Source organism: Rhineura floridana, chromosome 10, assembly GCF_030035675.1.
Source record: "Rhineura floridana isolate rRhiFlo1 chromosome 10, rRhiFlo1.hap2, whole genome shotgun sequence".
NCBI classification, from domain to species: Eukaryota; Metazoa; Chordata; class Lepidosauria; order Squamata; family Rhineuridae; genus Rhineura; species Rhineura floridana.
In genome coordinates, this window is record NC_084489.1 from 67395827 (window position 1) to 67423120 (window position 27294).

The 27294-nt window shown below is 43.0% G+C and overlaps 1 protein-coding gene across 1 annotated transcript in view; it reads left to right on the forward strand.

Annotated features, from left to right (window-relative positions):
* CCDC7 (coiled-coil domain containing 7) overlaps positions 1–27294 on the forward strand; it is a 430640-nt gene that overhangs the window by 202555 nt on the left and 200791 nt on the right. The window contains exons 33-37 of the mRNA XM_061586654.1: positions 4772–4891; positions 6744–6863; positions 21150–21260; positions 24727–24846; positions 26313–26435. Coding sequence (XP_061442638.1) covers positions 4772–4891; positions 6744–6863; positions 21150–21260; positions 24727–24846; positions 26313–26435 — 594 coding nt within the window. The remainder of the gene's footprint in view (positions 1–4771; positions 4892–6743; positions 6864–21149; positions 21261–24726; positions 24847–26312; positions 26436–27294) is intronic.

Below are 27294 nucleotides of genomic sequence, written 5' to 3' on the forward strand. Positions count from 1 at the left end.
CTTGCAGTTTAAGAATGTACCTATAGCCAACAGATATTTCTATCAAACTTTAAAAAGCAGGGAAATTGGGAAGCTATAGTGAATGCACCAGGGAAGCAGGACACCTGATCTCCTCTTTGAGATATTATGCTGCCCTACAAATTTGTCCAAATGCAAACACAATTTGGGATGGTCTTTCACAGTCTAATCCACTTCCTGTGCAGCTTGAAAGAATTTGGGAACATGTCCCTCTGAGCATATGGTGAGTCATGGCAACACCTGCCATCTCCAAAGTTGCAGAATTACATTTTTGTATGTTTGTTGGTGTTCTTATTTTGCTTCTGTTCTGTGTTACTACTGTTTCTACAGAGAATCTAATCTAGAAAATTATATTTCTCTCATTATTCATTGTAGAAGTCTGTCAATTTATTTTCATTAATTTCAAAGCCTTTTTATTAGCCGATGTCATATGATGGTGAAGACAGCCTTTTGTGATTCAAATTGGAGGTTATGCTCTATTTCTATTTTAGATGCATTAACAGTTGAATCTGAAACTGCAGTTTGATGTAAAATCAGACTGATTGCAATATGTTGCTACTTAAGCAATACTTCTAGCTGTTGGAAAAAACAAACTTAGCCTGCCCAAGATGCATGTTTTCAGCCTGCTATGCTTAAATACTCCACTTAAGGAAAGATGGGCATGGTCAATTAAAAACAGAGCACACCTAGAATTTTGCTAGAATATATTTCACCTCCCACTGTTTTATCTAGTGCAAACTGAGACACTCCTCATTTCCATTGGAAACTATTCCGCAGAACAGTCAGTGCCATTATTCCACAATTGTTTTTGGAGCTTTTTTCGTGTTGCAAACTGTTGCTGTACTTCACATATTCACAGAAACAGAAGCAAAAGAGAATGACTTACTATAGAAAACTTCACTAAAATTGCAAAGTATATAAAAAATATTTAAAGTAACCATCTGAACAATATCAACTGTTTTAATATAGTTGCTTCCTCCCTGCTAAAATAAGATCAGCACAGCACATGTCTTGTTTTTGTTATTTGGGCTGATTGCAGGTGTTGCCACCACTCACCATATGCTCAGAGGCACATGTTCCCAAATTCTTCCAAGCTACCCAGGAAGTGGATTGGACTGTGAAAGACCATCCCAAATTGTGTTTGCATTTTGACAAATTTGTAGGGCAGGACAATATCTCAGAGAGGAGGTGTCCTGCTCCCCGGTACATTGACTATAGCTGTCCAATCTCCCTGCTTTTTAAAGTATGATAGAAATATCTGTTGGCTATAGGTACGTTCTTAAATTGCAAGGTTTTTTGCCTATTAGTGAATTTCCCTGCTCTTTAATCTGGGAAGTAAGAAATGGGATCCTGTGCAAATTTGCTGAGAATGGATTGATCATTTGCATACTTATTGAGTTGAGTGGGATTTACTCCCCTGCAATCATGCTTAGGATAGGTGAAACTGACCACAGGGGATGGGGGGAGGAGGGGGAGGGGAGCAGGCAGGAGGTGGTGGAAGAGGGCAGATTTGATCATTTGCATGTTTATTGAGTTCAGTCGGATTTACTCCTGTTCAGTCATGCTTAGGATAGGTAAAACTGACCATGGGGAGGGAGGCCTGGAGTGGGCAGGGGAGGAGGAAAAAAGAAGAGGGGAGGGGAAGAAGAAGGGAGGAGGAAGGGTGATGAGAGGGGAAGGAGGAGAAAGGCAGGTCTGATCATGTGCATGCTTATTGAGTTCAGTGGGATTTACTCCTGTGCAATCATGGCTAGGATAAGTAAAAACTGACCATGGGGGACAAGTGGGAGGAGAGAGTAGAGGGAAGGAAGAAGGGGGCAGAGGGGAGAAGAAGGAGTGGGAGGAGGCAGGAGGGGATTGGAAGGGGAGGGGGAGGGGGAAAGAAGAAGGGAAGGGGCAAAAGGGAGGTGATGGGAGGGAGGAGGAGGAGAAGGCAGGTTTGATCACTTGCATACTTACTGAGTTTGGTGGTATTTCCTCCCATGCAATCATGCTTGAAAATGAAATGGACTGCCTTCAAGTCGATTCTGACTTATAGCGACCCTATGAATAGGGTTTTCATGGCAAGCGGTATTCAGAGGTGGTTTACCATTGCCTTCCTCTGAGGCTGAGAGGCAGTGACTGGCCCAAGTTCACCCAGTGAGCTTCATGGCTGTGTGGGGATTTGAACCCTGGCCTCCCAGGTCAAGGTCCTAGGATAGGTAAAACTGACCGTGGGGGAGGAGAGGGGAGGGCAGAGGGCGGAGTGGAGGGGAAGGAGGACAAGGGAGAAGGAGGGGATTGGAAGGGGATGGGAAGGGGAAGGGAGGGGTGAAGGAAGGGGGATGGAAGGGGCAAAAGGGAGGGGATAGGAGGGAGGAAGAGGGGAGGGCAGGTTTGATCATTTGCATGCTTTTTGAGTTCAGTGGGATTTACTCCTGTGCAATCATGCTTAGGATTGGTGAAACTGACCTGGGGGAGTGGCAGGGGGGAGGAGGGCAGGAAGGGGAGGGGAGGAGATTGGATGAGTGGGCACTGGGCAGTCGGGAAGCCCCTTTCCTTTCCAAAAGGAAAACACTGTGAACAGTATCATTCTTTTTCAGGGTTTCCCCTACCTTTTTATTCTACAGCAGGCACATGTAGCCTCCCACCCAAATTTAAACCAAAGCTGTCCCTGGTCACATCCACACCAGAACATTATTTCACTTTAGACAGTCATTGCTTCTCCCAAAGAATCCTGGGAAGTGTAGTTAGTGAAGGGTGCTCAGAGCTGCTAGGAGATGCCCTGTTCCCCTCACAGAGCTTCAGTCAGAGCAGCTGACTGTTAAACCACTCTGGCCACTGGAGCTCTGTCAGGGGAATAGGAGTCTCCTCTCAGCACCCTTCACAAACTACACTTCCCAGGATTCTTTGGGGGAAGCCATGACTGTCTCATGTGAAATCAAAGTCTGGTGTGGGTGTGGCCCCCTGATTAGGCAAGCCAAGCACTGGGAGTCTGGCATTTAGAGCACTGACAGTTGGTTCTTATTAAGCATACCCAACATAATAATTGAGCTCAATGCAAAATTTCTTAAATTAATTAAAAATCAGCCAGGCATTTTTTAAATTTTTAAACTGCAGAAGATGAAGGTCAGAGTATGGGGCAAGGTCAGTAATAGGATTAGAGGTACTCTGTGAACATGGCTGATTTTTAATTAATTTCAACAGATTATGAGAAAAAAGTCCAAAAGGGGTCTGGTTTTTTTCTTTCTCTTTTTAAACTTTGAACTCTTAATTCTTTCTGTTTTGTGTATCGCCATGAAAATTTAGATGGTTGTTAAACAAGTGTTTCTGAGTTCAGGACTGTAAGTTTTGTAAGGTTTTGTTTTGAAATGAGCTTATGGGAAGGATCAGAATGGCATGGAGGGTATTTTCAATTTAACATTGCGGAATGTGAAAAATCTATGCTGACTATAGTATACAGCCACTCTTGTGGCATCCCGCCCTTCCTCCCAGTAGTTTGTAAATGCTGAAGTGATAAGCTGCAGCCACACAGAAATATTTATTTCTGAATACTATGACACAACAGTATAAGTAAAACTATACTTCCTCTGTGGCTTTCTGAAGAGAATACAGCCTTTATACCCTGTGGCTAATGGGAGAAATGCTGCTGCACATCTGGTCTTCCGTCACTGTCCTTACTGAGAGTGGGAAGAGGGAAGCTATGTGGAGGCCAGCATGGCATAGGCACAGTGACATGAGTGCTGGATTGGATCTGCCACTGCACCTGTACCACTCATAAAAACTCACCACACCTTGCCCCTCTCAGTAAGTACAGTGACCTGGCTGATGGGATGCCACGTGAATGGCACTATCCCTTTTTGCCTGTGTCTGAGCTTTGTACCGGGCTCCATTGAAGGTGATAGTACAATCCTAGTCATATCTACTTAGAAGTAAATCCCAAATTCCAAAACACACACAATAGGAAAGACACAAGACCAAGAAAAGGCAAACACTAGAGACAGAACAGAGCCAGTGTGGTGTAGTGGTTAAGGTGCTGGACTATGACCTGGGAGACCAGGGTTCGAATCCCCACACAGCCATGAAGCGCACTGGGTGACCTTGGGCCAGTCACTGCCTCTCAGCCTCATGAAAGCCCTATTCATAGGGTCGCCATAAGTCGGAATCGACTTGAAGGCAGTACACACTCAGAGACAGAACAAAAGGATCCAACCATTACCAATCTCAGGCAAGGTCAGTCCGGGGAGAGAGATGACTCCTTCCCTTGGAGATCAGGCAAAAGGCTTTAGTGGATGCTGCCTATTTCTTCCAGTAGGAGGCGTAATCCCTATTAGGAATGTCATCCATTATCCTCAGGTAAACAGTACTTTGTAGGCAAATAGCAGCAGTGGGGTGTGTGTGTGTGTGTGGGGGGTGTATGAGTATTTTCAGCAGAAAACTACTGGTCTGGATCAGTATCACATACTGAATTGGAGCTACATCACTGCAGTTCTTCAAAATAAATATACGATTTCAGCACATAATAACATAACATAATGTGTAGTTTGCCCCCCCCAAAAAAGAGTCCCCAAAGTAAAATGGGTATAATAACAGTGATGTTACAGGACTCTTGTAGGGATTATAAAGATGATGTATGTGAACAGCTTTGAGCATTTAACAGGAACTACAAAAATTGATACTATTTACAGATGATATAATATACTTATTGCAAAATTCTGTTGAATGCAATTATTTAACAGTATATTAATATTCTGTTATGAAAATATTTTTGTAGATCATAAGCTGCAGGAGCTAAGTGAGCAAAGAAGATATTTGGCTGAAGATCTAGAGACAACTGTGCAAGAGCTACAAAAAGCACAGGATATTGCTTCAGAAGGAGCTGTAATTACCTCTGGTAAGAAGAAAATGAAATTAATTTGAGTTTTACAAAAGCAAATAATGTGCATATTTCAAGCCTTATTATCACTTTCATTACTGAGACCATCAAGAATGTTTTACCATTCTTGGACACCATTCCTGTTGAGAACCGAGGTCATCAGAGGGGTCTAGAAATTCTAAGAACTCCAAACTGAAGCTGTTAGCTACTTTAGGAGATATTTTTGCCTAAAAAGCAGGATAAAAATACAATAAATAAATACAAGAGAACAAGGGAGTGTAGCAGAAGTTTTTAGTATGGTAGATTAGTACTTCTTAAGCCTAATTATAATGAGATAGTTCATCTGACAGATCATAAATCTAGCAGCAGTAGTGGTTGTGGGATGGAGTTGCGCTGCTTACCTGGCTTACCAACCGCAGGGCTGGTGCGGGAGAAGAGCAAGGTGATGGAGAGGTCAGTGCAGCACAAGCACAGTGGCACAGCCAATCTGCCACTCTGATGGTGAACCCATGTCAACCTCCCTGCTGCCTCACACCTATCCATCTTATTAACCAACAGTGATTCTGGCATTGGGAAGGCAGGTAAGCACCACAGCCCTACCCTGCCCTGCCTTGCCAATTGTTATTGCTTAGCAATGCCCACTCTTTTTCCTGGAAGAGGAGGAGGATAATTAGACTGGTCCTCAGGGCACTGATTTATTTATTTATTTATTTTATTGGATTTCTTAGTCGTCCATCTGGCTGGCTAACCAGTCACTGGGCGACGTGATGATCAATGCAAGAGGATTTATGCACAGCCTTCTGTTTTCACTAATTGGAAGCTATGGGGAATTGGTACAATTTTTGCTGTCTTAATCAAAACATTCATTTAGAGCAGGGATGGGGAACATTTGGCTCGCCAAATGTTGACTGTAATTTCCATCATCCCGACTATTAGCTATGCTGAATCGGGATTAATGGGAGTTGTAGTCCATAATATCTGGAGAGCATCAAGCTAACTTAAATCATACTGTACTGTATCTGTGTGATACTGTCAGAGACTTATTCCATCTTGAAGTTGCTGTACCACATTCCCAGACAGGGAATAATCCTTCCAGAAGCAAAATATTTTTGCTTCTTTGCTCTTTTAAGATCTGCAACAACTGATGTCATTTCTGTGAAATAATCTAGTTTTAAAAATATCTTTATGTGACTATGTGAGCTGACAACGAGGACATTGAACGTCAAGGATTATCAATACCTTGGCACAGTCATTAACCAAAATGGAGACAATAGTCAAGAAATCAGAAGAAGGTTAGGACTGGGAAGGGCAGCTATGAGAGAACTAGAAAAGGTTCTCAAATGCAAAGATGTATCACTGAACACTAAAGTCAGGATCATTCAGACCACGGTATTCCCGATCTCTATGTATGGATGTGAAAGTTGGACAGGGAAAAAATCTACCCATTTGAAATGTGGTGTTGAAGGAGAGCTTTGCACATACCATGGCCTGCAAAAAAGACAAATAATTGGATGTTAGAACACATTAAACCAGAACTATCACTCAAAGCTAAAATGATGAAACTGAGGTTATCATACTTTGGAAACATAACGAGAAGACATGATTCACTAGAAAAGACAATAATGCTGGGAAAAACAGGAGTAGAAAAAGAGGAAGACCAAACAAGAGATGGTTTGATTCCATAAAGGAAGCCACAGACCTGAACTTACAAGATCTGAACAGGGTGGTTCATGACAGATGCTCTTGGAGGTCTCTGATTCATAGGGTCGCCATAAGTAGTAATCAGTTTGAAGGCACATAACAACAACAATGTAAGCAATTACTACTTATCCATATTTTAAGAGAGGATTTAAAAAAAATATTTTTGCAGAAAGGGAATTATATGAGCTGTCTTCAAAGAAGGAGGAGTTGCTAGAAAAGTTGGAATCTAATTGGAAAGAGCTGCTAGAAGCTCAGGCTCTTGCAATTGCTCAGCCAGGCAGTATCAGTGGTATGTATGATGCGATTTCTCATTCTGAACTATGGCCTTAAATATTAGTAGAATATAATGCATCCAAATGGATAACTCGGGAAATTCACTCCATGGGAAACATATCTTATTGCTTTTGATTAATTATTTTTTCTATGGTGTTTATGCTCTGAAGCTAGTGGAAGCATAAAAAAATCAGATTAGGGACAAATACATTTTATATGGCAGGAACAGCATTTTAAATGCATGACTGTCCAGAATCTTTGCCTGATGTCAATATCCCTTCCATAAATTATCTGAGGAAGTAAATGAATGTGTAACTACAGGTAAAAGGACTCCATATTTATAATATTGGGAGCAAGTAGGTGCAGAAAGAGAACAGTGTAAACAATTTAAATTTGAATCCTAGAATGTGCAAAAACAGATATTTTCCTCTTCTTTTGGCTTTTGATATGCTTAGTGTTAGTAAACCTTTATTCTTTTAAAAATCCAGTGTATAGGATTTGGTCTACACTGTAAATTGCCAGTAGATGCTATGATACAAAAAGGAGTAAGGCAGAAAGAAAGGGATACCCTTTGTTTTGTGATTTTATTATTATTATTATTTAGTTATTAACACAGTGGGCTGGAACTTTGCCATGGAAAAATTGGAAAAGAAATATATGGTGAATAACCTAAGAGCACCAAAAACTCCACACATATAGGAGGGGGTTAGGAGATTCTTTTTTCTCTTCTGGTGGTAACAATCTAAGTACAAGTTTTTATATGTAGAAAGAAAATAGGACAGGGTCAAAAAAGGAAAGTTCTTATTAACATCTAGTAACATAAGATTTCAGGATGTATGGAATTTCTTTCATCAGGTAGAACTGGGTGCACACAATAGATTATATCTAACAAAGTTTACCTGTTGGTAGTGGAGGACATTCTCTTGTAGGGATGACGCCTCCTACTGGACTGACAGGAAGGGTCCAGAATCCTTTGCCTCCTCTTCCAGGGGGAGGAGTCATCTTGCCCTCCAGTTCGACCCTGCCTGTGGTCATGAACAGTAGGGTCTCTTAGCAATCTAAATTCTCTAGACTATCTTTGCCTTTTGTGAGATTGTTTTCCTGTTCCTTTCTCCCTCCCTCGTATGTGTGTGTGTGTTGGGTTTGTTGTTATTGTACAGTAAGTGCCTGAGTGGGAGTTTGTGAGGTGAGACATAGGTGGTGTCGGGGTCCTGCGCTTATCCAATCATTTTGGCATTGGGCTGTGGGGTCTTTTGCTCCGCTGATCCACCAATTCCTCTATCGCGGGGCAGTGCCATCTGCTTAACCCACCACCTGTCAGGGTCTGCCCGGTGTTCCAGGGGCAAGCGGTCTACTTGGCTTTGATATTGGAGCACTAAGGAAGGCTTCACATGGAGCGCCTGCTCTGGTGGTTCTGGCCACTTATTTGCCTAATCTGCCACCTGTCATTGTCCACCCTGTGTTCCAGGGGTGAGCACAGTCTTGCAAGCTTTGATATTAGAGTGCTGAGAAAGGCTTCACATAGAGTGCCTGCTCTGGTGGTTTCGGCCGCTTATACGTAGCATTTCTTTGCATTCACTCTGTTTGAACATTTTTTGAGAAGCTGAGGGAATAGCCCCTGCAGGGAAAGCAGGAACGCCATTTTTGTCTGCAGTGAAGCATGCTGGTAGCTCTTTAGAGGCTGCTTTCCCATCTCAGCATGGCCAGTTATAGTGGGGAGAGATCTTTCTCCTCATAAAAAGGCGGGACCGCCATTGTGTTTTTGCGGTTTCGCATGCTAGAGGCATTCTAGAGGTGGCGGCCGCTTTTCTCCTTTGTCTGGCCGGTTCATAGTGGGACAGATATTTCTGCACCCTTCGGGAACTCAGCGGATGCATCTGCCTGCCCATTTCTTCACTGCTCTTTCTCCTCAGTCTGGCCATTTTATAGTGGGGACAGATTTTTCCTCACCCTATGGGAATCCAGTGGATTCATCTGCCTGCCCATTTGCCCCCTGTAGTTTCTCCATTTTTCTTGGCACAAATGGGGTGGATGAATAAGTAATCAAGTATTCTATGTCAACACTGGCAAGAGGGGTAAAAAAGATCAGGCTCTGTTTTACAGAGAGCACTTCCTCTGGCAGTTCCGGACACTTCTAGGCAGTGTTCAGAGCATTTTCTTCCTTCAGTTGGTCTGTGGACTGCAGAGTGGACTGCTATTATTCCCCACAGAAAAAGTTGAGAGCGCCATTTTCCGTTTAGCAGCCTGAACACCCTCCAGTGGCTGTGACCATTTTTTCTCCTTAGACAGCCCAGTGTGGGGACAGGTTTTTCCGCACCCTGTGGGAACCCAGCAGATTCAGTTTTTCTCCTATTGCCTTCGCTTGGTGTCCAGGTGTCCATTTATAAGCAAATAAAATAAAGAGCAGACTCCCTCATTGTTCTTGAGTGGAGCGTGCTCATTATTCCTCCCTCTTTTGGGGGGTAATTAAAAAAAATCACTCAAGTTTGTGATGCCTAAAGTTAGAATCCACTATTGATGGCAATGTATCCCCTCTTCCTTATGTTCCAGCCCTGATGCCGGGGTTTGGTCAAGGCATGGGGCTGTAGTGTACTCACTGGAGCAGGGTCATATTATATCATATTGTGATTATCTGAAGGCCCAGTGTGTTTACTGTCTATGGAGGGGTTACACAAAGCCATTCCCTCAAACCTTGTCAGGCTTCAGGTTGGCCGTGTTTATTTCCTCCTGCTTCAGAAACAAATGAATATCTGGGGAGGAATCTTAATGTGTTTCAGGTTTGTTTCGGTGGAAAGGTTAGCCCCTATTCTCCTCAGTACAGAAGGGATATGAGTAATTTGGGCAGCGACATGGGAGTAGGCCCTAGCTGAGGAGTTTTTCACACCCCTTTTCCTTGGACAGAGATGGGGGAGTAGACCCTAGCTGAGGAGTTTGCCCACCCTTGTTCCCTGAAGGTGCTAGAATATCAGTATCAAATTGCTTACCATTATTATTATTTATATTTACTGTCTGACCCTCACCAATAGGTCCCAGGGCAGCTTACAAAATCTAAAAAAAAAAGCTCTACCTCTCATTTAAATCTTCACCGAGGTTGGCTGTAGACACCCTGTCCAAGTGCCTGGAGTCGGTGAGTGGCTGGATGGGAAGGAATAAGCTGAAGCTGAGCCCTGACAAAACCGAGGTACTGTTTGTGGGAGACAAGGCTGGGGGAAGGCTGGGGGATGTGGACCTGGTGCTCAATGGGGTACGATTGCCCCTGAAAGACTAGGTCCACAGCCTGGGGGTCATTCTTGACTCCCAGCTGTCCATGGAGGCTCAAGTCTCAGCTGTGAGCCGGGCAGCGCTGTATCAACTCCATCTGATACGGAGGCTGCGCCCCTACCTTCCCAACCATCTGCTCCCACCGGTAGTACATGCCCTGGTCACCTCTCGCCTAGACTATTGTAATGCGCTCTACGTGGGGTTACCCTTGAAAACGGTCCGGAAGCTGCAACTGGTACAGAATGCGGCGGCTCGTCTGATTAAAGGCAGCCGCCGGCAAGATCACATCACTCCAGTGCTGAAGGAGTTGCACTGGCTACCAGTTGTTTACCGGGCCCAATTCAAGGTGTTGGTTTTGACCTTTAAAACCCTACATGGTTTTAGCCCAGTCTATCTGAAGGAGCGCCTCCAGCATCGTCAGGGATGCCGCTCAACAAGATCAGCCTCAGAAGACCTTCTCTCGATCCCACCGGTTAAAACAGCTAGACTGGTGAGGACTAGAGAAAGGGCTTTTTCAATAGTGGCCCCCACCCTATGGAACTCTCTCCCAAATGATCTCCGCCATGCCCCTTCTATGATGAGCTTCCGCCGGGCCCTGAAGACCTGGCTCTTCAGGCAGGCTTTTGGGGTGGGTTAGGTTTTTACTGTTATGGTTTTAAATTGTAACGTTTTAATGTATTATTTTTTTATCTTGTACATCGCCCAGAGTGGCTGGACAACCAGCCAGATGGGCGACTAATAAATTTAATAAATAAATAAAATAAATAAAAAACAATATGAAAAAGAATTAAAAAACATTTCAACACATTTTAGAGAGCTGACTCTCTCTCCTCAAGGCCTAAAGTGTCAGGGCCCAGGGAGTGTTTCCAGGGCAACAGCGGGCCTTTTGGCTCCTCTAGGGGGCCACAGTCTGTAAGTATATACAGTAGGGCCCCGCTTATATGGCGGGTTCCGTTCCAGACCCCCACCGTAAAGCAGAAATCACTGTAAAGTGGAACCCCATTATTTTAATGGGAATCGTTGCGCGAAAATGATGCAATAATGCTGCAAAAGCGACAAAATCGGCTTTAAAAGAGGAGAGGAAAGCCACCACATTAGCGGAACGCCGGGAAGCGGAGCGCCGGGAAGTGGGGCCCTACTGTAAATGGAAATCTATCAAGGTCTTGCAGCACTTATATGTGGAGGAGCATTTGGCTCTTCTCAATAGCTACAGTTTGGAATAAATTCAGATGATTACCTCATGAATCCCTGAGGAGTTAGAATGTGTCCCCTACAGGATGGTAGTTAGTTATCCTGGGGATGAAGCTGAAATATGGGCTTGTCCTTTTTTCTAGTTTCATGAAATTCTACCCTTAGCTATAGAAAAGACACAGTTGTCTCTATTTATCAGGGTTTCAATACATTGGCTGAAGGTATATGCAGCTTCAGTCAAGCTCAGTTTTCCATACCATGAGTGTAACTTCGCTTGCACATGATGGTGCATACAACCTCAGTTGCTTTTTTGTTGTTCTTTTCTGCCAGTCCTGGGAGTTTGGAATTAAATAAATGTTCTTTATTCCTTTCATTCACAGATGATCCCTTTCTGAGGATAATTTTAATAGAATCAAGGAGAGGAAGATGCTTGATTCTATATTGTCTAAGAGGAAAAGCAGCCAATCCTTCTAGTCTTTTATATTCCTTTAAACAAAGTTTGATTATGGGGATGGCTGGCACTGCACAGGTCAGGCCCTCCCTTAGCATGTGCGGGGCCCAGGGCAAAAGCATAGTTGCCCCCCCCACATGCTTTCTCTATATATCCTTTCCTCCAGGCAGCGGTGGAGGCTTTGTATTTCGACTGCTAGGAGCTTGCGGCTGCGGCTCCCTTTTTTGCAGTGTTCGTTGGCGGTGGTGGCGGCTTTGTATTTTTCAGCTGCGGCTCCCTTTTTTGCAGCCTTTGTTGTAGACTCGCTTATTTATTTATTTATTTATTTATTTATTTATTTATTAGGCTTTATAGGTTAAAACCAACACTTTGAATCTGGCCCGGAAACATGTAGGTAGCCAGTGCAAGCGGGCCAGAACAGGTGTTATATGTTCGGACTGCCTGGTCCTCGTTATCAGCCTGGCTGCCGCGTTTTGCACTAGCTGTAGTTTCCGGACCATCTTCAAAGGCAGCCCTACGTAGAGCGCATTGCAGTAATCCAATTGAGAGGTTACCAGAGCATGGACAACTGACGTGAGGTCCTCCCTGTCCAGATAGGGACGTAGCTGGGCTACCAACCGAAGTTGGTAGAACGCATTCTGTGCCACCGAGGCTACTTGAGCCTCGAGTGACAGGAAAGGATCTAAGAGTACTCCCAGACTACAAACCCGCTCCTTCAGGGGGAGTGTAACCCCATCCAGAACAGGGTGCATATCCACCATCTGATCAGAGGAATCACCCACCAACAGCATCTCAGTCTTGTCTGGATTCAGCCTCAGTTTATTAGCTCTCATCCAGTCCATTATCGCAGCCAGGCAACGGTTCAGCACATTGACAGCCTCACCTGAAGAAGATGAAAAGGAGAAATAGAGCTGCGTGTCATCCGCGTACTGGTGGCAACGCACTCCAAAACTCCTGATGACCGCACTCAGCGGCTTCATGTAGATGTTAAAAAGCATGGGGGACAGAACTGACCCCTGCGGGACTCCACATCGGAGAGCCCACGGTGTCGAGCAATGTTCCCCAAGCGCTACCTTCTGGAGATGACCCGCCAGGTAGGAGCGGAACCACTGCCAAGCATTGCCCCCAACTCCCAACTCCACGAGCCTCTCCAGAAGGATACCATGGTCGATGGTATCAAAAGCCGCTGAGAGATGAAGGAGAATCAACAGAGTTACACTCCCTCCGTCCCTCTCCCGACATAAGTCATCGTACAGGGCGACCAAGGCTGTCTTGGTGCTAAAACCGGGCCTAAAACCTGATTGAAATGGATCTAGATAATCGGTTTCATCCAATAGCGCCCGGAGCTGGGCAGCAACCACTCGTTCCAAGATCTTGCCCAGGAATGGAACATTCGCTACTGGTCTGTAGCTATTAAGGTCTTCTGGGTCCAAGGAAGTTTTTTTCAGAAGTGGTCGCACTACTGCCTCTTTCAGACAGCTAGGGACCACTCCCTCTCGTAAAGAGGCGTTTATCACTTCCCTGGCCCAGCCAGCTGTTCCATCCCTGCTAGTTTTTATTAGCCAGGAGGGGCAAGGATCTAGTACAGAAGTGGTTGCACGCACCTGTCCAAGTACCTTGTCCACATCCTCGAGCTGAGCCAACTGAAACTCATCCAATAAAACATTACAAGACTGTGCTCCGGACACCTCATTAGGATCAACTGCTGTAAACTGGGAGTCCAAGTCCCAGCGGATGCATAAGATCTTATTCTGGAAGTGCCCAGCAAATTCATTACAGCGGGCTACCGATTGCACTATCATGTCCTCAGGGCCAGAATGAAGTAGCCCTCGGACTACTCTAAAAAGTGATGTCAGAGTGATGTCTTTACAGATAACAACATGGAATCCCTATCAAGTAATGAAAGTTTCTTTTCTGAAAAAACCAACTGACATTCTTTGTCTACAAACAAACACGTCCCTCATCATGACGACATATCAACTTTATCCTCTGTGTACAATAAGACATTCTTTCAAACCAATGAATCCATCTCCTTTCTATCCTGGAATATTTCGGGCTGGAAAGCAAAGGAAAAAGATCCGGAACTGTTAGCTTATATTAGTAAATATGATATAGTTGCATTACAGGAGACTTGGTTAAACCTTACGCCTTTTTTAAATGGCTATTCATCCTATTACCTCCCTGCCATCCCCCCAGATAACAAGAAGGGTAGAGCGAGAGGCGGTCTGGCTGTGTTTGTTTCTACTGCACTGATGGCAAAACATACAGAATTACAAGCCAGGGGAAGCTTTGCCATGTCAGTTCTTTTGACTTTTCAAACAGAGTCTATCTTGATAATAAATCTCTATATACCCCCTACGAATCAAAGGAATTATACAAGTTGGATTTGGAATGACATTGAAAAATATCTCTCAGAACTAGAATGTAAATATCCAAATGCAAATTTAATTCTTCTGGGTGATTTAAATGCAAGAACTGGGCCCAACAACGAAGCTCTCCTCACTTCCAATTTGTGGGGTGGAGAAGATATAGAATACTATACTCCCTCCCTCGAGAGGACGTCTAAAGACATAAAAATAAATTTTGGGGGAATATGTTTAACGCGGTTAGTGGCCATTCACGATCTCCAGATACTAAATGGTCTTACCTATATATCTGGTAGCCAGGAATTCACCTTCATTTCAAAAAATGGATGCAGTGTAATAGATTATGTTATTGTATCGAAACATTTATTAAGATCAATTAATACCTTTAAAGTGGGAAACAAGCATAATAGCGATCATTTACCCCTTATTTTTTTCCATCATTGTTCAGAGAATTATAGATTAAAAGCTGAGTATAATCCTATTTTAAATTCCACTTACTTAATACATAAAAAGACAATATGGTCTCCGATTTTAAATATAAAAATGCAAAATTTTTTTAATACGTTCTGGGCTCTAAATACTCGCGACCAGATAATGAAGGAAGAGAATATATGCACACTTCTGAAAGAGTATGAACTATTAATATTACACATGAACTCCATTTTACTGCCCAAAATAAGTAAAATTAAACCAAAATTGAATGTAAGAGCAAAAGCCATTTGGTTTGATAATGAGTGTTTCGAATTAAAACGCCAACTACGTGAAATCTATCGACAGTATCGACACTGCAACACTAAATTTTTACCGGCAGAATATTATGCTATAAAAAACAAATACAAGTCGACCTTGGCCAAAAAGAAAAGGCTCGCCATACTAGACGATTGGAAAACTCTAATTGAGGCGGCTAGATCTCAAGATTCAAAAACTTTTTGGCAAATTATATCTAACTCGCTAAAATCCTCAATCTATAATCCATGCACTATTCCTCCCCAAAAATGGGAACAGTTCTTCTTGGAACTCTACACAAATGACTGTACCAAGTATTATAACACCAATTTACCCCCTGATTTCTCTGATTTACCCCAATGGGATCCAGTTACCCCCGGTGAAATTAGAGAATTAATAGCAGCTTTAAAACCTGCTAAGGCTCCTGGCCCTGATAATATACCTCCAGAGCTTCTGAAAAATTTTTCAGATTGGTGGGTCCCGTTGTTAGCGAATGTTTTTACCAAAATTAACAACACTGGCCACATTCCAGACAAATGGCGAAAAGCTATAGTGGTACCGATCTATAAAAAAGGAGGAAAAGAGGATCCATCAAATTACCGTCCAATTAGTTTACTCTCTACAATTGGAAAGCTCTATTCATCCCATTTAAAATCAAAATTACATAAATGGTTGGAAGAAAAAAACATTCTTGGTGATGAACAGGCTGGGTTTAGAATAGGGCGTTCAGTTTTGGATCATAGCTTGTTGTTAAGTTTTCTTGCGGAAAAATATAGGAAATCTAGAGGAAATGGTCTCTACGTGGCATTCGTGGATTTAAAGGCAGCATTTGACTCCATTTCAAGAGAACACCTTTGGAGCAAACTTGAAAAATACCAAATTGATAAACGGCTACTCTTTTTAATCTATAATTTACATTGTCAAAATTCTATGCAGGTTCGCTGCGGCCCCGAGGGTAGATTAACTTCTCCAATTCCCATTGCCAAAGGCGTAAGGCAGGGATGCATTTTAGCCCCTTCACTGTTTTCACTCTATCTCAATGACCTAAATGCGTTATGCACAGCAAGTGATTATCATTCCCCCAAGATTGGGGAATTATCCTGCCCTCTTCTATTATATGCTGATGACGCTGTTTTACTGTCCCTTTCCAAGGTTGGTCTTAAACGCCTTCTAAGAACTTTTATGACCTACTGTACACGTAATTATTTAACAATCAATTTTTCTAAAACAAATATCTTAGTCTTCTCTCCAAGGAAAACTACAGGTACTTGGACAGTAAACGGCCATCAAATAGCTTTAGTTTCTCAGTATAAGTACTTGGGCATAATCTTCCATTCGTCCTTACGTTGGGCTGCGCATATAAAAGCCATGATTGCTAAGGCACGGATTTCAATAAATCAACTCCTACGATACTTCTTTCATAAAGGGGGAAATTACGTTCCAGCAGCTATCAGGGTTTTTAAATTAAAAATCATCCCCCAGCTGCTATACGGAACCCCAATATGGATTCATGAGTTTAAAGCTTCAGTTGAAGCAGTGCTCTCTAACTTCCTTCGCCGCCTGTTGGGAGTGCCAAGATGTGCACCGGCGGCTGCCCTCAGATTGGAAGCTGGCATTTCGTCTATTGAATCCCAGGCATGGTTGTTAGCTTCAAATTACTGGGTCAAACTATCATACGAGCAGCCTCCGGGATATTTAAATCAAATATGGAGTGACACTTACGCGGCAAGTTGGAACAAAAATATGGGGTTGAAATTTTCTTCTATAGGGCTATCAACTGCCTATTTATCTACACAACCCCCTAATATGGCCAAACAACAAATTCGTACACGTCTTAAAGATATTGATTTCCAACAAAATATCTCAATGGCCACAAAAACTTGCTCTCCGTTATATTTTCATTTAAACTTTGATACGTTCCACTATGCCCCATATCTAGATTTTCTTATACTCCCTAAACTGCGTCTGGCTTTTACGAAAGCCAGATTCAACTCATTACACTCTTCTCTTTTAATAGGGAGATACCAAGGAATACCATACGTAAATCGCCTATGTCCTTGTGAGTCTGAAAAAATTGAAACGCTTTATCATGTGATATTTGAATGCCATTTATACGATTCTATACGTGCTCAATTTTTATCAAGTAGTATAGATAATACATCCTCAATGTCTCCTGAGAATAGGTTGTGCTATTTATTATCCGGACTAAACAAACAAATCACTTTGAATATGGCTAAATTTGTATATACGGCTCAATTACAACGCTTGGAAATTTAGTAGACCCAGATCATGTAAAAATAATGTCGCTGTTTTTAAAAAAAACTTACTGTATTATTTTTAACTCTATTTTAACTAAATTGTCTGTACAATGTTTTGATAATTGTTGGGTCCATGACCGCAAATAAATAAAGTAAAGTAAAGGCAAAGAGATGACTTAATAGTGGCAGCAAAGTATTGTTTTTTCGCCACCCTCACCGCTCCTAAATACAGGTTAGTAGAGGCACTCACCAGTGCATAATTACATCCGTCAGGAGTTCACCTCCACCTCTGCTCAAGCCGCCTCCTATCCTGTTTCATCGCTCTCCGCTCCGGAGTGTACCATGGAGCTGTATGAGCTCTACACAGGAGAGGGCGCGCAGGAGCAATCGTGTCAACAGCCCGGGTCATCTCTGTATTCCACAGTTCAACCAGTGTTTCTCGCTGTGAGGTTTTCTCCTTCCCGGCTCGCTACCACTGCCGGCAGGAGACCGCCGCTGCACCTCTTCCTTCCGGCTCGTTTCTACGCTTCCCTCAGCTCGCTACTGCAGCCGTGAGGAGGACGCGGTTGCTGCTTTTATATGCAGATCGCCAAGCGCAGGGGGCCCCCAAAGTGTGGGGCCCAGGGCAACTGCCCCGCTTCCCAGTGCCTAGGGGCGGCTCTGGCACAGGTTCCCATGGCATGGCAAGCTTCTGCTTGAGAATATTCTTTCTCATTTGATCTCAGGATGTGACCTGACATTCAACCCCTCATGGTGTTGGGTTGTAAACTGGTCTGATGGCTGTGGTTTCTCTCCTGGTCTTTTCAGCAGCTTCTGCTTCCATTCCAAGATCCTGTTCCAGCAAAGGTGAGAATTCTGGTGTCCATTCCAGACCTGGTGTAGAGGGAGCTACAACAGTAGTTGTTTTCTCTCCAATTAATGGAGTGAGTGAGTGGGAGCAGCTATGGAAACTGATCCTGGCCACAGTTGCCTGTCTGTTCAGTTTTGGTGCTCTTCCTATCCAGGCAGTCACCCTGGGGATGGTGGTCTGTGGTTTCAGATCATTTATCTGGACCTGAAGTCCTGGACTTTGGATGTTCAAGGTGCCCATCATTTGATCCAATATTTCAGACAAACTACTTGCTTCGAAGCAGGCCTCAAGCAGTTGGGGTGTCCAGCTCTACCTGCAGGTGTTTTCTCTTCTGAGGCTGACCCAGCAGCTCTGGAGGTTAAGGTTTTCAATAATCATTCTGTTTGCCTTACCAGTCAATGTGCAGTTACCAGTGTTCTAGTCCCAACTTCCCTGTCCAGCTGCCTGGGGGATGGCTGCCCTGGAGACAGCTTGGCCTCCTTTATGCTTTTCTCCCTTCGGGCTGATTCAATAAACCCTGCAGAGGGTCACTCAGAACAGGGTGAGGGTGGTTCTTGTGGCTCCCTATTGGCCTTGGAGGTCATGGTTCCCGGAGCTTCTCCATTTGTCAGAGAGATAGCCATGGTGTCTGCCAGTTCGTCCAGATCTTTTGATTCAGGGCCCAGTCATGCATCCGAAGTTGGAGCTCTTCTGGCTGACAGCCTGGTTGCTGAAAGACTATGGCTAACCCAGTTGGGGATCTCTTGTAAGGTTCTGAAAACAATACTCTGTTCCAGGTGGGCATCCACAAACAGGATGTTTTGTTCCATCTGGAGAGCATTTCTGGAATGGTGTTATAGGGAACAAGTCGACCCTTTGTCTCAGGAGGTGTCTGATTTACTTGATTTGACAATAAATCTCTAGCACATTAGATTAAGCCAAAGCAGGAAGTGCCTATTCTAGATACCTATTCTAGGCCAGAGTAGACAAGGGCCTGAGCATGAGTTCTGTCAAGAGGCGGCAGCTGTGCTGAGTAGTATCTTCTCGAGTCTGGGGGAAAATACACCTTCCCATCCTCTTTATAAACGGTTCATCAAGGGTGTAGCACTTCTCACCCCTCAGGTGGCCCATCGTGTTCCCACCTGGAACTTTTGCTGGGTCCTGTTGGCTCTCACAGGGGCCCCATTTGAGCCTATGGCTACATGCCCATTGGGTATACTTACCTTCAAGATAGGTTTCCTGGTTGCGGTTACTTCTGCTAGGTGGGTTTTGCAACTGGGGGCTTTATCAGTCGATCCATAACTGTGCGTCTTCCACTAAGATAAAGTGGTGCTACATCCAGATCCGTCCTTCTTGCCCAGAGTAGACTCAGCCTTTCACAGGTTGCAAGAAGTAGTCCTTCCCTCTTTTTGTCCAAGTCCTTCCTGCTATCAGGAGAGATGGTGACATTCCTTGGACATAAAACGCACTCTGAGATTTTATTTGGGTCACACCTTTTAATTCAGTCATTCAGAATCCTTGTTTGTGGCCTTTTGGGGCCATCTAAGGGAAAGAAAGTCTCTGCCTCTTCCAGTTCACTGTGGCTGCTGACAGCAATTTCCCAAGCATATTCAGCATTGGGCAAGGAACATCCTGGTGGTCTTATGGCACATTCAGTTAGGGTGGCTGCAGCTTCTGCTGCATTTAAGTGCAATTTTCCTATATAGAACATTGGTAGGGCTGCTATTTGGACCACACCGTGTACTTTTGTGAAACACTACAAAATAGTTTTTCATCAGCTGATGCGGCATTTGGTTGGAAGGTTCTTCAGAAGATCATTCAGCAGTAGATGGGGACAGAGGAAGCCCACCCAGGGTTAGGGGACTGCTCTGATACATCCCTACAAGAGAATGTCCTCCACTACCAACAGGTAAAAATTGAAGTTTTTCTTACCGTAAACTTCTGTTTGATGTTGGCAGTGGAGGACATTCTTCCCACCTTGCCTTCCTCTGACAATACATTTTCCAATCCTCTGCTGATTTTTGGGAGGGGATGGTACTACGGCTTCTGCCTTTGTCCTACATTGTTAGCGTGTTTAGATTGTTTTGTCATGTCTTCCACAATACATAGTAATGTTAGTTGGGTTGTTGTGTTTATTTCCTCTTGGACATTAAGTTCCTAGGTTTAGGCTCACCCAGTTGGTATTACGTGATGGTCAGTTCTTCATTGATAATGGGTGGAGGACTTGCTCCTGCTCTGTCAGTGAAATTGGAGGGCAGGATGACTTCTCCCCCTGGAATAGGAGGCAAAGGATTCTGGACCCTGCCTATAGTCCAGTAGGAGGCATCATACCTACAAGAGAATGTCCTCCACTGCCAACATCAAACAGAAGTTACGGTAAGAAAAGCTTCCGTTTTATCCTGTCGCATGAGGGCACCCCCTCATGCCTAGGGGAAGAAGAGGAAGGGGACGTTCTGTTGCACAAGCAGAAGTCCTTGCATGAATGGGATAACTTCATTGGTTATAATCCCAAGTATTTAACCATGCATATAAATTTGGAATAAGGACATTCTGTTTGAATAAAGCTGATGATCTCCGTCAGGAGCCTTTGCATGACTGTAGAACAGGACTGAGGTGCTTCAGGCCTGGAGACCAACTATGTCCCTTCAGGCTTCTCTGGCTCTTGCCCCCCCCCAGGCCGCACCCATTACCAACCCTGCTTTGCACCTTCCTTTAGTGTTTTTGCCTGGCTGTATTGTGTCCTTGAACTCTCTGATAACACTTCTTGCTTGTCTGGATGGAAGATAGACTGAATGTGTGAGCATGTGTAGAAACTAGCCTACTGTGCAAAGGTAAAATTCATATTTGTTGCTCTGTCCAATTTTGCCATTGGCTGCATGCAGCACTGGCATTTAGCCCCCTGAAGATTGCCCAGGAAGGAATGCAGCTCTCAGACTGAAAAAGCTCCCTGCCTCCATGCCCACTGTAAGGGATTGTTTCTTCAATGGTCTAATATGCTACATCATGTCAATAAGGGCTAAATAACAAACATAGTATATATTTAAAAATGTTTGATAAGCCTGAAAGGCATGGTTAGTAGGAAGTAAAATGCAGCTAGTACTATAAATGCATATACTAATATTTAAAATTTCCAGATAATATTGGAAATTGCACTATTGCATGTTGTAATTTCACCATATATTCATAATTGGTTTTGGATTGGTTTGAAATTATTTTGTAGAGGATAAAGTACAGGAGTTAGCTGAGCAAAGAAAACACTTGACTAAAGAACTAGAGCGAACAGTACATGACATAGTAGAAGCAGAGCATCAGGTTTCGGAAAGAGATGCTGGTAAGTGAGACTGAAGGCTAAACTGCACATTTGTTGGATATACATAGCATGCAAGTACTTTTTTTCTTACTTATAATTGTGGAGTGGGTTGGCAGTAGTCCTTATTGGGAAAGCAGCACATGATGAGAGAATATAACTCTCTTCCCTCTCCAGCTTGACTGGGACAAGCCCGCTCTCCCATGCAACTAGGAGCTTTAGGGGAAAATCCCCATTGGTACCAACTTTTCCCCTAAGACTTCTAGCCATGTGGTGTGTGTGTGTGAATTGATTTTGATTTTGATTTTATTGAGAAGGCAAGAGCCTCCCTGCCCTAGGCACTCCTGTTAATTAACTTGATTTTTTTAAAAGGCATCAAACTTGCATATTGCTTCAGTTTTACAAGTGTATTATTACTGTCATTGTTAAGAACATATAATGGGGGTATAAGACAGATGCCTTAACATCTTGCTGAATCAAGTCCAGCAGAGAATTCTTTTCTTCCAGCTACCATGTGCCATTTTTGAGACTAACAGAATCAGAAAAGGTAGCATGATCCAGCATTCTTCCATGTTGCTTGAATCCAGATATGCTGAGAACATGTCCCAAACCTGCATTTTTAATTGTATTTTATTGGTTCTTATATGGCCAACCTGCAACCCAAATTTTGGCTGAAAGCAGATACAAAAACAAACAACCACAACCAAAAAATGACAACCCTTAAGTGACACTTGTGAGAGAAATGCGACAACTTTTAGCAGCTTTGGAAACTAATTTTTGGCTTACTAAAGAGATAAATACATAAACTCATTAATCTAAATGAAGCTTGTGCACACCTACGAAGGCTGCCTTATACTAGGTCAGATCAAAATACTTGTCCAGCATTGTCTACTTTGATTAGCAATGACTTGCCAGGGTCTCTCCACAGAACTGTTTGACATTACATGATACCTTATTCTTTTAATTGGAGATGTCAGGTTAAACAAAGTACAAATCCAAAAGGAACGACTCAAATGTAACGAAGGATGATTTTTCACCATCAAACATGTTTTACTACAATCCCATATCTATTTATATTTTATCATAATGAGATTGGTTACCAGATAGATCAGTGGTTCCCAACCTGGGGGCCGTGAAGTAATCCAGAGGGGCTGCAAACATTAAAGAAATGAATTATTTATTAATTTTTTAAAAAATGTCTTCATTCCCTGGACACTGATTGTCCCCCACTGCCTCTGCAGATGATACCTCCCCCTTGCTCCAAACAAGAGGGGAGGGCTTTTGCTGAAGTGCCAGAGCATCTTTCAGGCACTCCTAAGGCAGGCATCTGCCTATAAAACATGTGGCAGATGACAAAGGAGGCTGAGGGTAGAGCTACCAGGAAGAAGAGGGGATTACTATTACCGACTCCTGTCTCCTCGCGCTGCCACTGCTGATGACATCCTTACTAAGAATGAGAGGAGACGGCTTTTCATGAAGCAAAAAGAAGCAAGGCTGCAAGGAAAGGCTGCTTTCGCCCTTCCTTTCTGGCAGCCAGCCTGCCTGCCTTTCTTTTCTTTTATTTCTTTTATTCGATTTATTAGTCGCCCATCTGGCTGGAAATCCAGCCACTCTGAGCAACGTATAAAATAAAGGCATATAAACATCAAAAAACAAGCAATAAAACTAAACAAAGTAGAAGCTATCCTCCAACCCACACAGCCCAACCCAAAGATCAGAAAGTCCTCCTAAAAAAGCTGCGTTTGAAGGCTGGAGGGTGGGGCAAGGCAGGTGGAAGCAGCCTCCACTGATGGCAACAGAGTCACTCTCCCCTCACAGTCCTTCTCCTGAGGCAGCTCCCTTTTGAAGGCTGGAGGGTGGGGCAAGGCAGGTGGAAGCAGCCTCCCTTGATGGCAACAGAGTCACTCTCCCCTCATCTTGGCTGCTGATTCACTGCCAACTCCTTTTAAAAATTATTCTAATTTGCGAGGCTGCTGATATTCAGCCCAGATGGAGCCAAGGAGCAGCGAGAAAGCTCAGGACTTCCTTGCCCCCCATCTCTGAGGCTAAGTGTTTGTGCTGGTGATCCCCCTTTCTTCCACCTGCACTCTGCCCCCCCAATCTCTCTCTCCAACATGCTGCAGCAGTTGAGGGCTTTATCTCTCCCATGTGCGCAAATGCCTGCATGCCTGCAGATGCTTGCAGGAGGGGCAGGTGTGTTGTGTGTGTGCATGTGCTGATCTGTCTTCTGCTCCACTCTCACACCCCAAGTGCAGGCTAACCAAGTCATCAGTTCTGATGATCATCCCAAGGCTTAAAAGCACTAACCCCCCTCCTCAACCTATCTATCCTTTTGTCTTCACAATCTAGCATCTCCACCACTACCACATTGCTGCTACTTTTATTATTATTGTTGTTGTTATTGTTGTTATTATTGTTATTATTGTTATTATTATAGTTCAGCAGTCGGCGGAGACTGGGGTCCACATGCTGCAGCTGAAATTTATTTATTTATTTAATTATTATTGCATTTATATCCCACCTTTCTTCCAAGTTGCTCAAGGTGGTGCACATAACCCCTCCTTTCCATTTTATCCTTACACCAACCCTGTGGGATAGGTCAGGCTGAGAGACACTGTGTCTGGCCCAAGGTCACCCAGTGGGCTTCATGGCTGGGTGGGGATTTGAGCCTGTATCTTAGGCCCAACACTGTAAACCACTGGTGTTAGGAGACAGGACTGTACATCTTCAGACTGTCTGGGGGGGGATCCCAATTTGATAGTACCTTTGCATTAAGAAAAGAAAGCAACACCTCCATGTCTGCAGGGAGCTTTTTATGGAAAGGGATATTTAGAGATGTGATTTTGCCATGCACCATTTTTTTTCAATTAACAGAGGCTAATATTACAATTAGCTTGGGGGGGGGTCAAAGAATTTTCTGATCTTATAAAGGAGGTCCCATACTCATAAAGGTTGGGAACCACTGTGATAGATCTTTCCCTTAGCAATTCTTCTTCCTGGCCCCAAAAGCAGAATACTTGCCACAAAAACAGAAAGAAAAGAAAAAGAGGGTCACTCTATTGGCCCTCAGGCACTGGTGATCAATACAAGTGGATTTATGCACAGCCTCTCATTCCTTTTCAATTGAGAGATTTGGCAGATTGGGATGATTGCTGCCGTCCTAATCTAAGCATTAACTGGGAAGAGACCCAGGAGATCTTGTGCTCACCTCAGACTTCCTAAGGTGTCCATCTTTTCAGAATTCTATCCGTCATAGTGGATTTTCAGAGATCTATCACCTCTTGAAGTTACTTTGCTACAGTCCCAGATCAATTTTGTTTAACTCCTCCCTGTTTTACAATGTGCTTTGACAAATAATTTTTAAATAAAATGATCATGTATGACTAGGTTTGCATGTTATCAAACCCTTTAGTATCTTATCAATCCTATCAAAAATGATCACATTTCAAATCATTTTCAAGAAATGATTGCAAACCATTTCTTTTTGCAGAAATGGAATTGTATGAACTATCACTAAAGAAGCAACTATTAAAGAAAAAGTTGGAATCTAACCGCAAAGAGCTAGAAGAAGCTGAGGCTCTTGCAGCTGCAGAACCAGGCAGTATCAGTGGTAGGTTTGCTATGATTTTTCGTGCTGCCAACTAATATATAGTCAATCCACTATATATTTTTTGCATTAAGCTATATTGAAATAAAATGACCTTATGCTCAGTGCTAAGTATCTTTTGTATGGGCACAGGAGATTATTTTTGTGTCAAGATTTGCATAGGTCTAAGATGCTTCATTGTGTCAAAAAAGGGCCACTGCTTGTTTTTATACACATGCATTATAACTCAGACGAAAAGCTTAATCATCCTAAAAGGTTTTATTAGCCGTACCTGTACTTATGAAAATATATTTCTTGTTTAGAATAGTAATGTTGGAACTTAATTGTTTAAAACAAATCTCCTTCAGATGCCTTCTACCACTTTCAGCTATACCTCTGTCTGGACAGGGATAACTCAGTCCTGGTAATATGTAGGCTAGATTACTGAGTAGACAGTCTGAACACATAACAGCCTGGGCACAACTGCACTGTAGGTAGTTTCCAGGCCCAATTTAAAGTGCAGGTTTTAACCTATAAAGGCTCATACAGGAACCTTAATATGCCCTAGAACAGCTCTTCCACCATGAATCTACCAGGACCCTAAGATTATTCTCTGAGGCCCCTGTCTGGGTGCCCCCTCCAAAAGAGGGTTTGGAGGGTGGCAAAAAGGGAGATTGCCTTTTCCATTGTAGCCTTCCAGCAGATGGAAAGCTCTTCCTAGTCAGGCCCAGTTGAAATTTAACATCCTTTTGCCACCAGATTAAGAGTTTCTCTTATCCCAGGCATTTGAAAGAGTATGATCTTTGCTGGATCAAGGTTTATGTTAGTGTCACTTTAGGTTGCTGATAAGTCTTTCATTTGTTTTCTACTAAGGCTGGTGTTGTTTTATGTATTGAGTAGGGCAGTTCTGATGTTGTTGTTTTTAACCTGGATTGTAAGTCATTTAGAGATTGCCCTCTGTTAGGTGACTCCCAAAAAATAACAACAACAAAAAAGAATGAATAAAGAGTGTAGACTGTTGTTTGGAGGTGACCCCTAAATGAATATTTTCTGTCATTTTCTGTATTATTTGGAACACCCTATTCTCTGCTATATGGGAGGTGCAGTTTGTAATGTGTTCTAGACCTTCTTGATGATAAACTTTCTTTGCTTGGGTATTTACTCATCATTAACCCTGGACCATGCACCTTGTATTTTTAATGCTGTTTTTATAGTTTAGGCTTTTATATTGATACTTTATTTGATGTTTTTATGTTGTGCACACTGCTTAGAGATTACTTTAGTAATAAATAGTTGAGAAATGTTTGTAAATAATAAATAATTTCTGATTACAGAAATAATATATATGAAGTAATTTGAACCAGCATTATAAATGCAAATACTAATATTTAAAATTTCCAGATAGTGTTAACATACTGACTGCATAGATGTATTTTGTGTATTTTCAGCATACATTATTTACTATGAATTGGCCTTTAATTATTTTGTAGAACATAAACTACAGGAACTCACTGTGCAAAGAAGACATCTGGCTGCAGATCTAAAGGAAACTGTGCATGACATTAAAAAAGCAGAACGTCGTGCTTCAGAAAGGGCTCAGGAACCAGCCATCGGTAGGCAAATAATGAGTACCTTGCAGTTTTTGAAATTTTTTTTTAGTATGCATGTTGCTTTGTTGTTGCAAGACAGTTGCATCACTGCCATCAATGTGTATTTAAGATGAGTCATAAATCAAGTAGCCTTCCATTGCTCCTGGAATGATTTTAAGTGTTTGCTATTTTGCTGTTTAAGGACAGAATAAAAATACAATTGTAGTTCATTCATTCAGTCAGTCAGTCATCAGCACACCTCTCCTTTTGTGAAAGAGGTGACCTATACTCTTGGGTCAGTTCTTTTCCAGCGGGCACCAGGACAGAAATAGTTTACCTGGCACATCATTTGCTAGGAAATGCTCACTTTTCTTATACGGCAGAACAGGCGGAGGATAACAATGTGTATGTTACAATGGCTGTGAAGGCGGATGAAGGCTGCAGCAGATAAAAGACTTCCAGTCGTCGTGGTATCCATGCCATTGGATCAAAGCCTTTTTCTGTCAAGATTCTGTGTTGATCGTCGTGCACTGATCTCCCCACATAAAACAAATTCACACACAGGCGTTGTCATCTTCCATCCTTTAGATAGTAAATATGTATGCAAAGAACATGGTGAACATTGAACAATAAAAAAACTTCTCATCACCCCAATTCCATGCTTTACATCTGCTACATTTATGATATATCAGGGCTCTGAGAGGGATCAGAAAGACTCTGAGCACGTCCAGGATATCATGTTTCAAACTCGATGAACCCACAATGCCACCATGTCTACACAATGAATATTATTTATTATTTAAAGCATTTTACCCTGAAATTCAGCCAAAAAAGCCTCCCATGGCAACTTACAAAAACCAATAAGGCAGCCTTTGCCCTTAGG